The sequence below is a fragment of the Sus scrofa genome, chromosome 1 (genome assembly GCF_000003025.6).
Source record: "Sus scrofa isolate TJ Tabasco breed Duroc chromosome 1, Sscrofa11.1, whole genome shotgun sequence".
NCBI classification, from domain to species: Eukaryota; Metazoa; Chordata; class Mammalia; order Artiodactyla; family Suidae; genus Sus; species Sus scrofa.
The window spans coordinates 52989963-53002860 of NC_010443.5; the positions used below are offsets into that span (position 1 = coordinate 52989963).

Below are 12898 nucleotides of genomic sequence, written 5' to 3' on the forward strand. Positions count from 1 at the left end.
AGCAGTTGTTTATGTGTCTCCAGGCCAACAAGCCTGACCCTGTGAGTACACAAGAGGTGAAACCACTTAAAATCCATTGAGAGTGGATTCACTCTCAATCCAAAGTATTACTTGCCAGCAGCTTTTCATTTTAAACAGGTGGGAGCCCCATGCAGAAGCCCTAGTTCAATCACACCAACAGATGGAATGGTCCCTCTCTCCCAATCTGAGTACACAGACTGAGTACATAGGTGAGGTGAGCTGTTGGCAGGAAGCTCACAGGTGTCCTCCACCATGGGCCTCAGAGGCCACGGAGGTAATTGCCACATGTGCTGAACCAGAGGGCTCTTCCTCTGGGCTTTCTGGAAACTCAGGGTGTGTCCTAGCCAGCTACACCTGGACTGGATCTGAAGGCTTCCAACCACCCACCCCAAAGGAGTGGCAGTGTGAGCCCTAGGAGCCCCTGACTGGGCCCTGTCCCCAATGGATCATGCCTTGCAGTTCAACCACACACGGCCGGCCTTTTACCTGAACCACCACCCCAGAACTGCGCAGGGACCAAACAGAGAAAGCCACAGAATCCTGGGGACGCTGCTGCAGGAGGCAACACCCACTCCACCCGTCAGCTTTCTGAGGAAAAGGCCCCCAGAGGGCCGGCATCTCTTTGGCAGGGAACCTCTGCCCAGCCCTGGGCACAGGAGTCTCCAAGAAATAGTTCCCCACCCCTGGCAGTCACCGCAGCCAGGGTCCCCGAGATGAGCGCATCTTCCCCCTCGCACTGCCCCCACTGCCAGGACTCTGGCCCATCACCTTGTCCTTTCCAAGGCTTGCGAGGGGGAAGCCGGCACAACCCCTACGAACTTGGCGCTTGTGGCTAGAAACCCAGCCGACAGTACAAGAGCGGACCCTGCCTCTCCAGTCTCTGGATACAACCAGCGCGCTAGTGATTCGCCCCAGGGCCGGCATCTGCTCACTGGAATCCAACACCAGGCTTGCACAAGCCTCCATCACCCGGCCCCGCTGGAGTGAGGAAGGGGGGACCCGGGAGACTGCCTCAGGACGTGCTTCTAGGCCCTGGCGCCTCAGCTCCTTAGGACAAGGTCCAGCCGTCGCCCAGCCGAGACTGTCCCGCCCGCAAGGATGGGAGAAGCCCGGCGCCCCGCCAGCCCTCACTCGGGAAGCGGCTATCGCCGAGCGGGGCCAGAACCTGCATACACTCAGCTCGCGCCCCTCCACGGGCGCCGCCGAGGTTGATGATCTCGGCATCACCCAGAGGATCTGCCACTGTTGAGTTCAGGCGTACTTCGTTCACCTTCCAGAAGAGCCGAGGGAGAGCAGGCGGGGAGCCAAGAGCAAAGGGCCGCTGGACCGGAGGGTTCGGCAGTGGGGAATAGAGCCCGCAAAGCCTGGCCCTAAGCACCAGGGAGATCCCAGAAAGGGCGGCCACCCGGGGAAAGACCCCTGGCTGACTCTCTCACCTAAGATGGGCTCCAGTAGCGACACCCCACGTGCGTCCCCAAAGACCTCCGAGAGCGCTAGGACTGCAGCCACCACCTTCGCTAGAAGGACTTCCTCCGCGGTGGGGGTCTGGGACGCCACCCACGTCCATTTCTAAGCCCGCTTCCATTTCAACTTCTTCCAGCTAGGCTGAGGCTACTTCCAGGCAGCGGTCGGAGAAAGGAGGCGCTCTTTCCACTCGGCTCTGGAAAAACCAGGTGAAACCGCACAACTCAAATTTGTACTTGAATTCAGGGGCTGGGGCTCAAAGACCCACTGGTTTTTTGTTTTTGTTTTAATTACAATCACACACCTGGTCTCAGGACTTACTAAAGTTCAGGTTCTTTAGGTCTCAGAGCAGAGGGAATTTGGCAAGAGGCAAAGTGATAGGTAAGAAGTAGATTTATTGAGCGAGACACAGTGTGGGCCATCTCAGAAGGCGAGGGGCCTCAAAATATAGGGCGGTAAGTGCTTATGGGCTTCGTAATTTCATAGACTAACGAGTAGGAGGATTATTCCAATTATTTGAGGGGAAGGGATGGGGATTTCCAGGAATTGGGCCACTGCCCATTTTTTGGCCTTTAATAGTTGACTTGGGGACCACCATGTTGCTTGTGGGCTGTCATTTAGCTAATATATTACAATGAGAGCATAATGAGGCTCAAAGTCCACTAGAAGTCAAACTTTTTGTGGGGTTTTTTTTGGCCGCAACCCACACCAGATGTAATTTCATGCAAGTGTCTTCAGCCACTCAAGTAAACTGATTTTATTTAGATATGAGAATAAAATGTCTGGAACTATGTTGCCTTTATTCACTTAATTTCCATCAAGTAAATTAAAGCAACTGGCTATAAACATGGTACATCTAAATATTTTCTAACAACCCCTTAGAGATAATCCATTAACACCTGAAAGTGAGTACAGTGAGAACTTTCAAATAGAATACATTGAATTCTACCAATTGTCGACTGGAAAAAAAAAAAAAAAAAAAAGCACAACGTGAGAGTTGTGAGTTGAGTTTTCTTTGGGGCAAAATGAGGACTACAGCCTGGGAGGCAATATTTCAGAATTGCTCTGAGAAACCACTTCAAAGAGGTGGGGGCAGGGGGAGGTCAGTTATAGATGTGATTTGAGGGGGTATGTGCAATCAAGCACGTATTTTGCAGAAAGTTGCTGCAAGTCATGAGGAGCAGACGTCATCAAGAAGGATTTTAATGCTTTTTTAGATATGAAGAGATGCAAAAACTGGGCTCATAAAATTTTCTCCTGAAAAATATCTCTCTGAAGTCCTGTCCTGCCAATTTCCCTGGAGCATAGAGTGCCTCACTCGTGATCTCCACTTTGAACTCCTTTCAGGGGGTATTGAGGGTCAGCAGCTGCAGTAGCTCATGATTTAATCCTTGTTGAGGCAAATGGCAAGTGTCAATCTCCAATTAGCACAATTTATCTTATAAAAGGTTGTGTTTTGTTTTGTTTTTGCCTCACCTGTGGCATGCAGAAGTTCCTGGGCCAGGGATCAAACCTAAGCCGCAGCAGTGACAACACTGGATCCTTAACACCAGGAAACTCCCTTATTTACAAAGATTTTAAGTTGCTTCTGTTATGCTCTATCTATGATATTCAATCCAAATTTACTATCGGATTTTGTTGGATTCCATTTATATCCTTCTTTAAATCAGAATAAACCTTCAGGCTTATTAACCATATTTGGAATGTTTCCTCTATAGATAAAAACTCACAAAGAGTCACTTGGAGATCTTGTTAAAATTAAGGATCAGTGGGTCTGGGACAAGCCTAAGTCTCTTCATTTTTAAGTTTCTCAGGTAATGCTAATGGTGCTAGCTAATGGGTTACATTTTGAGCAGCAAGGTTATAGACGCCTCAACTATCTACCTAAGACCATATCTAGAAGATAAAAACCAGTAGATAGAAAAGTGTGAGGAAATTAGCAAGGTTTTTTTGTGTGCACCCTCCGAAGCTCTGTATAACAGCATGTGCTGGGCTCCATCCCTTTTCAATGTGAGGGAATCCTTTTAAAAGCCTGCCTAACTGCCCCCACCATGAGATATGACACCATCGAACTCCTAGAAGAGAACATAGGCAAAACATTCTCTGACATAAATCATACCAATGTTTTCTTTGGTCAGTCTCCCATGGTAATAGAAATAAAAACAAAAATAAATGGGACCTAATCAAACTTACAAGCTTTTGCACAGCAAAGGAAACAGTTAAAAAAAAAAATACAACCTATGGAGTGGGAGAAAATAGTTGCAAATAATGCAACTGACAAGGGCTTTATCTCCAAAATTTACAAACATCTCATACAACTCGACCAAAAAAAAAAAAAAAAGTCAAAAAATTGGCAGAAGACCTAAATAGACATTTCTCCAAAAAGACATATGGATGGCCAGTAGGCACATGAAAAAATACTCAGCACCACTAATTACTAGAGAAATGAAAATCAAAACTACAATGAAATACCATACCACCTCACTCCAATCAGAATGGCCATCATTAATAAGTCTACAGCAAGTTCCCAGTGAGTTAAGAATCCAGACTAGTATCCATGCGGATGTGGGTTTGATCCCTGGCCTCGCTCAGTGGGTTATGGATCCAGATCCGGTGTTACCGTGAGCTGTGGTGTAAGTCGCTGATACAGCTTGGATCTGGCATTGCTCTGGTTGTGGTGTAGGCTGGCAGCTGCAGCTCTGATTCTACCCCTAGCCTGGGAACTTCCATATGCCACAGATGCGGCCCTAAAAAAAAATAAAGTCTGCAAATAACAAATGCTGGAGAGGGTATAGGGAAAAGGGAACCCTCCTCCACTGTTAATGAATGTAAATTGGTAAAACCACTGTGGAAAACAATATGAAGTTTTCTCAAAAAACTAAATATAAAACTACCATATGATCCAGCAATCCCACGCCTGGGCATATATCTGGACAAAACTTTCATTCAAAATATATGTGCACCCCTATAGCAGCACTATTCACAATAACTAAGATATGGAAACAACCTAAATGTTGGATGGACGACAGATGAATGGATTAAGATGTGGGACATATACACAATAGAATACTATTCGGCCATTTAAAAAAATGAAATAATGCCATTTGTAGCAACATGGATGCAACTAGAGATTCTCATATGAAGTGAAGTAAGCCAGAAAGAGGAAGACAAATACCATAGGATATCACTTATATGTGGAATCTAAAAGATGACAGCAAATGAACCTATCTACAGACAGGTTAGAGAAACAGACAGACATAGAGAACAGACTTGTGGCTGCCAAGGGGAAGGGGGGAGGGAGCGGGATGGACAGGGAGCTCCAGATTGGTAGATGCAAACTGCTACGTTTAGAATATAAAGGACAAGAAACTGTATCCAGTCGCTTGTGGCAGACCATGATGGGAGATAATATGAAAAAGGGAATAAATATAAATATATGTATACGTGTGTGTGTATATATATATATGACTGGGTTACTTTTCTGTACAGCAGAAGATGGCACAACACTGTACACCAACTATAATTTTAAAAAAAAGTCCCTGTGCTTAGTGTCTAGTGGTAGAAGTGTTGGTGATAGGGGAAACAGGTAAGTGAGATTGAGCAAAACACACAGTTGGTTAGATAAGGGTGTAACTTGGAAAAAATGAACACATGGAAGGAGGATGAAGTTGTGATTTCAAATCCAGAGCCCCTAGGTCTCCCTGAGAATCAGATACTATGTTACAGAGACAGTCTTAGGGGTCTGGGCACCAGAAGGGGAGTGAGCTACATGCTCCTGAAGGAAAAGGGAACAGTTCAAATTCCCTAAAGCTGGAGCATGGGCACTGTTTAAGGAAGAGCAGAGAGCCACTGGGGCTGGAAAGAAGAGGGGAGGAAACAGAGGAGATGTGGGACCCATCAAAGGGAGGTCCCATGGTAAAACTTTGTGCACACACACTGACAATAACATGCATAGAGCTTCAAGTATCCTCTTAGGCCAACTAAGGAACAAAAATATCATCCTATATCACTTTGATATAAGAAATAGATTTCACATGAGAAATTTTCAAGAGGATGCTTCTTGAATTGGATTCTTGTTGGTGGCCCTGATGGAACTTCACATTTCAATTTATAGTTGCTGTGTTAGTGATTCCATAACCTCCAAAGACAGTTATGGAGCCCAGATTCCTGGGTTTCAATTATAGGCTTCCCTAATTGTTCTGCCTACCCATGGAAGTTCGTAACTCCATCCCATGATCTTTTTTTGTTTTAATGGCTGAACCCTGTGGCATCTGGAGGTCCCCAGACTGAATCCCAGCTGCAACTGCGAACACAGCTGGCTGCCACAGCTGTGGCAACGCTGGATTCTTTAACCCACTGCCAGCTCAGGGCTTCCAACTGGCCTCTCCACAGCCACTGGATCCCCACTGCAGTCACATTCTTAACCCACTGCTCCATAGAAAGGTACTCCCTCCCATGATCTTTTGAATGGATTTTGTCCTTCTTTGGCTCTTAATTCATATTCTGCTTAGCTCTCAAGACTTTCCATCCTGTCAGACACCTGCAAATTTCTCATGCACTTCTTTGGCCTGCAGAACACCCGCAGAGCGTCTCTCTTGCCGCTGGGTGTGGGCGTGACATCCCGACTACTGATGGGAGAGCGATAGAGCTTCCTCTTCCTGAGCAGCAGTTAACAGATGATGCTTTAAGATAGCTAGAAAAATCTCAAATTGGAGATATAATCTGTTGGTTTCAAGGGATTTTCCTCTGGTCTCCAAACCTCATAAATTATCTGCTCTTGGGTGTGCTCAGCCATCTCTAACAGGTAAAGGAAGAAGTAGCAAATGTGGTGGCATCTGGGGAGGGAGCTCAGGGGTCAGGAGAATGTGGGGTACTTTGGCCTTTGAACAGCTTTTTTACTCCTTGAGTTTTTGTCTTTCGATGTATTTAATTAGATTATCCATTAAAAAGTTATTCCAACCGCTCAGGAATGCTAAACTGGTCCCATTAGAATTGCCTGAAATGCACCCAGGACTCTGCAAATATCAATCCCTTCTCTGAAAGATATCGTTCTGATGTGGATCTTCCCTACCTCTCCGGTGTGGCCTTACCTTCCTGAGTCCACAGTTCCGATTCCGCAGTTTCTCAGCGGTAGCCTCAACCCGTAGTTCTGCCTCTCTCCCTGCGCGCGGGGAAGCAATAGGATCCAGACGCAACCGTCCAGAGAGAGAGCACCTGCGGGGTCTCGGGAAGGAGCCCCAGCTGCCGGGGTTTAAGAGGCCAGGCCTGGAGCCCAAGGAGAAGAGCGCGGGGAGGGGAGGAGCTTGCCAAAGCCACTGAAATAAGGCCCGGCGCACTGGCAGCAGCGGGTCTCAACCACGGCCCTGCGTTGGCAACGGAACCACAGCTCTCAGCGAGGCCCGCCGTAGCATGGCCACTCCCAAGACCTTTCCGACGCTCGTTCAGCTGGAGCAGCGAGAAGGGACGCTATTCGAGGTGCTCGGGAACCTCACCAAACCGCCCTACTGGTTTCACTCAGAGTACCTGAAGAGTCCGAAGGCAGTTCACCTGGAGGCCTGGCTCGTGGAAGCGATCTTCGGTGAGTGGGCCCGAGAGGGGAGGCCGATGCTGCCACTTCCTGCAGGCTGGCCATGTCCAAGGGCAAGTTACTCCCGTGGCCCTGGCTCCAATCCAGTGTCCTTCGCTGCCTCCTTTCCCAAGTCCAGTTCCTCACGGCTTCTTTGCTTCCTGGGCAGGCCAGGGCGGAGAGCACATCCCGCACGTCGAGTGTGTGTCACAGACACTGCTTCACATTAGTCAGTGGGACCCGGATGGCGAGGCTGAGATCCTGATATTTGGACGGCCTTATTACCAGATGGATGTATCCAAGATGATCATGAACTTGGCCGAGTACCATCGCCAACTCCGGGCGCAAAATACCGAGCCGGAAACAATGAAAGGTATGATGAGCAGGCCGTGGGTTCCTCGGAAGAGATCCTGATGTTTCTTGGCTGTACGTGCGCATAGGTCTCATTCTCTTAGTTCGACTGGGTTAGAGGATTTCCTCCTTGCAGAAGATCTAGAAAATCAAATTCTTACTCTCAAATCCCTGACTCCTCCCCCTGCAGACCCTTTTGCGGAGAGTATGTGAGACACAGGTGCAGTCTCCTCACATTGCTCTTCTTCCAGGCTCCGAGAAGGCGTCTGCCCTGGAAACGGCGACCCAGCGGTCCCCCGACGAAGTCTGGGAGGCGGCGACCCAACGGTCCCCCAGTGCTGCCCGGGAGGCGGCGACCCAGCGGTCCCCTGGAGCAGCCCCGGAGGAGGCGACCCAGCGGTCCCCCGGCGCTGCCCGGGAGGCGGCGGCCCAGCGGTCCCCCGGCGCTGCCCGGGAGGCGGCGGCCCAGCGGTCCCCCGGTGCTGCCCGGGAGGCGGCGGCCCAGCGGTCCCCCGGCGCTGCCCGGGATGCCAGGACCCAGCGGTCGCCCGGCGCTGCCCGGGAGGCGGCGACCCAGCGGTCCCCCGGCGCTGTCCGGGAGGCGGCGACCCAGCGGTCCCCCGGCGCTGCCCGGGAGGCGGCGACCCAGCGGTCGCCCGGCGCTGCCCGGGAGGCGGCGACCCAGCGGTCGCCCGGCGCTGCCCGGGAGGCGGCGACCCAGCGGTCGCCGGGAGCAGCCCGGGAGGCGGCGACCCAGCGGTCCCCCGGCGCTGCCCGGGAGGCGGCGACCCAGCGGTCCCCCGGCGCTGCCCGGGAGGCGGCGACCCAGCGGTCCCCCGGCGCTGCCCGGGAGGCGGCGACCCAGCGGTCGCCCGGAGCAGCCCGGGAGGCGGCGACCCAGCGGTCGCCCGGCGCTGCCCGGGAGGCGGCGACCCAGCGGTCCCCCGGCGCTGCCCGGGAGGCGGCGACCCAGCGGTCGCCGGGAGCAGCCCGGGAGGCGGCGACCCAGCGGTCCCCCGGCGCTGCCCGGGAGGCGGCGACCCAGCGGTCCCCCGGCGCTGCCCGGGAGGCGGCGACCCAGCGGTCGCCCGGAGCAGCCCGGGAGGCGGCGACCCAGCGGTCGCCCGGAGCAGCCCGGGAGGCGGCGACCCAGCGGTCCCCCGGCGCTGCCCGGGAGGCGGCGACCCAGCGGTCCCCCGGAGCAGCCCGGGAGGCGGCGACCCAGCGGTCGCCGGGAGCAGCCCGGGAGGCGGCGACCCAGCGGTCCCCCGGAGCAGCCCGGGAGGCGGCGACCCAGCGGTCCCCCGGCGCTGCCCGGGAGGCGGCGACCCAGCGGTCCCCCGGCGCTGCCCGGGAGGCGGCGACCCAGCGGTCCCCCGGCGCTGCCCGGGAGGCGGCGACCCAGCGGTCGCCGGGCGAAGCCCGGGAGGCGGCGACCCAGCGGTCGCCCGGCGCTGCCCGGGAGGCGGCGACCCAGCGGTCCCCCGGCGCTGCCCGGGAGGCGGCGACCCAGCGGTCGCCCGGCGCTGCCCGGGAGGCGGCGACCCAGCGGTCCCCCGGCGCTGCCCGGGAGGCGGCGACCCAGCGCTCCCCCGAAGCTACCCAGGACCTGGTTACCAGGTTTTGAAGGCGTTTCAAGCCCTGGAGCAAGAGAGCCAGGAGAAGTCAAAGTGGAAGGAAGCCTCTGCCTGGAACCCTATTCTGTTAGGTCCCGCTTCTGCCGCAGAAGCTGAGAAAAGAATGGTGCGGGTTATTCTTGGTTTCCCCTCTCCCCATCACTCCCTGTTAAATGTTTGTAAACACCAATTTAAAGAATTCTAATAAAGAATTGAATTTCCCTAACGTTGGCTTATTGGTTGGGGAAGGGAAGTGAGATGCAAATTCCACAATCTGCTCTGGCCTGGCTTCTACCCAGAGGCAGGTGAGAGCTCTTGGATTTCCAGCCAGGCCCAAGTCTTTCCCCAACACCCATACTGGCAGGTGCTTCCTTTGGGCTTCTGAACTGCGCTTATCTGACTCTGCAAGGTGAGAGACCTCTCAGGCCCTATCCGTCCTCGCTGGGAAACCTTAACAAGCCTGCGATGTTTCCACTCAAAGTGACATGGAATTTCAACGTGACATGGAATTTCAACGTGGGCCTCAGGGCTGGGCTTATCATGGTGCTGCGGGCAACTGATGGCGGTGGAAGGGAAAAAAGAGCCAGGACATCCCTACTGTCCTCTTCAAGTCTTGCCTGGCACACTGGTGCTTCAGTGATGTTTGAAGCCACAGAGACACAAGCAGTGTTAGCGACTCTTCCCTACTAATTAATAACCTGATGCACTGGTAGCCAGCCTCTTTATCACTTCTAAAAATTGGAATATATTTGACATAGAACACTGTAAATTTAAGGTGTACAATATATTAATTTGGGTGGGGGTTTGCTGCACCTGCAGTATGCAAAAGTTCCTGAGCCAGGGATTGGACATGAGCCACAGCAATGACATTACTGAATTCTTAATCACTAGGCCCTCACAGAACTCCTAAAACACGTTAATTTGATACATTCACATGTTGTACTGTGCTATTCTAGAGAGAATTAGCATCTCAGTTTGGCTTCTGGTTCCTGGCTGCTGGGGTATGTTACCCTAGCCAGAAGTAAACTGTTAACAGCTGGGTGCTAGGATTTAAAAAAATTAGCATGAACCAGTTAAGCATTATGAAAATTTTCATTTTAAAAATTCAAGAAAATTTTAAAAAGCAGGGAATGGTATGCCTATCATAGACCATTTGGTCACCACTAACGATCACCCCAATTTTAAATAAGCATTTAGTTCATAACAAGTGAAATAAACAAAGCAGAACTTACAAAGAGGCTATTAACTATTTTTAAAAGCAAGGAAGATCCTAGGGTGAGTGAACCTTAAACTTTTAAGACTCAAAACCAATGCAGACTCAAAGTTTCCATTGAGGATACATTAAAACTCAATAGTAGAATTAAAACTCAATTTTGATGCCACCCTGCCTCCCGCCAACTAGTGCCCACATGACCAGAACTTTACAAGAAAAATTACCGAGCAGCAGGTAGCAAGGCAATGGAACATTTAGGACTCTTAATGATTATCTGAAACGTAGAAAAAAGTACACTTATATGTACACATATACACATATTGATGATTTTATGAAAGAAAATATTAAGATACTGTAAACATCTTTTGTGTGGAGGTTGGAGCCAAGAAAGGAAATGAAGTTGGGAGTTCCCATCATGGTGCAGCAGAAACAAATCTGACTAGGAACCATGAGGTTGCAGGTTCTATTCCTGGCCTTGCTCAGCGGGTTAAGGGTCCAGTATTCCAGTATCTGGTGTTGCTGTAGCTGTGGTGTAGGTCGGCAGCTGGAGATCCAATTTGACCCCTAGCCTGGGAACCTCTGTATGCCATGGGTACAGCTCTGAAAAGACCAAAAAAAAAAAAAAAAAAAAAAAAAAAAAGTGAGGTTGAACGTTAAATAAAAGCATTTACGTGTGAGGACACATAGGCAAGATTCTTTATGCCTATAAAGTGTTGATTTAAAAAAAACCTTACTAACTTCCTCTCAATGCAGGACATGAACCAGTGACATGAACCAGTTTTCATCCAGATCAAAGTCCCCAGACCTTCCCCCTGCCCTCTCAAACTTACTGTCCTACAGAAAATCACTTTCAACAGTTTGACTTGTACTTTAAAATAATTGCATAGACTATTTTTTTTTTTTCTTCTAGCAGCTTGATTTCCCTCAGGATGGGTACGGTTTGATTTAGCCCTTCCCTTACTGCTGGTTGATTGGTTCCCTTCCCAAATTACTCATTATGAACTGCTGCACTGATTTTCTCCTTGCATCATTGAGTTCATGTTGGAATATCTCCATAAGTGATCTTCCCAGAAGTGGAACTGCTGAGTTAAAGAATGAGTCCCTTTAAAAAACTTTTATATTGCCCTACAAAATAGCTATACCAATTATCTTCCTACTGCATGGTGTGAAATCTATTTTTGCTATACTCACCGAAACTCAATATTACCAATCTATTTTAAATCTGTATGTATCATTTTCTCTTTTTTTCTATCTATTCCACTGTTTTAACTATGTAGCTTTACAGAATGTTTTAATAGCTGAGGGGGCTAGCCTATTTTCATTGTTCAATCTTCGGTCTTGGTCATTTATTTTCTAGATGAAGCAATTTATTAAAATGCATATAGAATTAGCTGAGGGAAAAATGTATACAGATGTCGTCCCCAAATACTGATTTTATTCTATTGAGGTATGCTGTAGAGCTTATTTTCTTCTTTAAACTGCATGTATATTACATATACACAAGAGTATATTTTACCAATTAAAAGATGTGGTACACACACACAATATTTTATTGGCCCTAAGAATGAAATTCTGTTATTTGCAACAACATAGGCTGACTAGAGCCATCAGAGGAAAAGGTTCATCATTAATAGACTGTGAAAAAGTTTTGGAGTTCATCTGTAGAGCACATGTGATAGCCTATGTGAGGTCTTACTGCTGCTCCACTTTAGTTAAGCCAGGTTGGCACTAAATCCCTCATCAGAATTTCTCAACTCCAGAAGTTCCCTGGTGGCATGGTGGGTTAAGGATCTGGCATTGTTACTGCTGTGGCTCGAATTGCTGCGGGGTGAGGGTTCAGTCCTTGGTCTGGGAATTTCTGCATGCCTTGAGTATGGACAAAAATATTAAAAAAATTATTTCTCACCTCCACACTTTAAATCAAAATAAGGCCTTTTAAAATATCACTAAGGAGGGGGGAATAAACCATGTGCCTCCTGATGTGGTTCACTAAGACACAATATGATTTACCTAGCATTTTTGCCAAAAAATACGTAACCTAGATCTAACCATGAGGAAACATCAGAAAAAAAGCAGGATTTGTAAGCAAGTAAGAAAACTGCAGACAGTTTGAGAACAGTGACTCTCACCTGCACATTTTGGGGGCAGGGTAAATGGATTGGCAGCAAATAATTTAGTGTGGACAGTCTTTGAGTGGGCTCACTAAATGTATCAAAGAATACAATTTCAGCTGTTTATGGGTTCTCTGGAAAATCTTTTTTTTTGTCTTTTGTCTTTTTTGTTGGTGTTGTTGTTGTTGCTATTTCTTGTGCCACTCCGGCGGTATATGGAGGTTCCCAGGCTAGGGGTTGAATCGGAGCTGTAGCCACCGGCCTACGCCAGAGCCACAGCAACGCGGGATCTGAGCCGCGTCTGCAACCTACACCACAGCTCATGGCAACGCCAGATCGTTAACCCACTGAGCAAGGGGCAGGGACCGAACCCGCAACCTCATGGTTCCTAGTCGGATTCGTTAACCACTGCGCCACGAGGGGAACTCCTGGAAAATCTTAAGATATAGGAGGCCCTAGAAAAGGCAAAAAGAAAAAAAAAAAAAAAAAAGAAAGAAAATCTTAAAAATATAGCCATGGAGTATATGTGACAGACCATCTCTATTATGTCTACCTG

The 12898-nt window shown here is 49.5% G+C and overlaps 1 protein-coding gene across 2 annotated transcripts; it reads left to right on the top strand.

The window, feature by feature from the left end:
- Positions 6744-9112, top strand: KHDC3L (KH domain containing 3 like, subcortical maternal complex member). 2 transcript variants are annotated; one of them, XM_021089534.1, is made up of 6 exons: positions 6744-7063; positions 7221-7424; positions 7654-7715; positions 8112-8507; positions 8832-8903; positions 8976-9112. In XM_021089534.1, exons 1-6 carry the CDS (start codon positions 6895-6897, stop codon positions 9027-9029), a joined length of 957 nt encoding a protein of 318 aa, XP_020945193.1. In that variant the 5' UTR covers positions 6744-6894; the 3' UTR covers positions 9030-9112. The 2 variants fall into 2 exon arrangements, with proteins under 2 accessions (XP_020945193.1, XP_020945192.1); XM_021089533.1 differs by lacking the exon at positions 8832-8903 and having other exon boundaries at positions 8112-8795.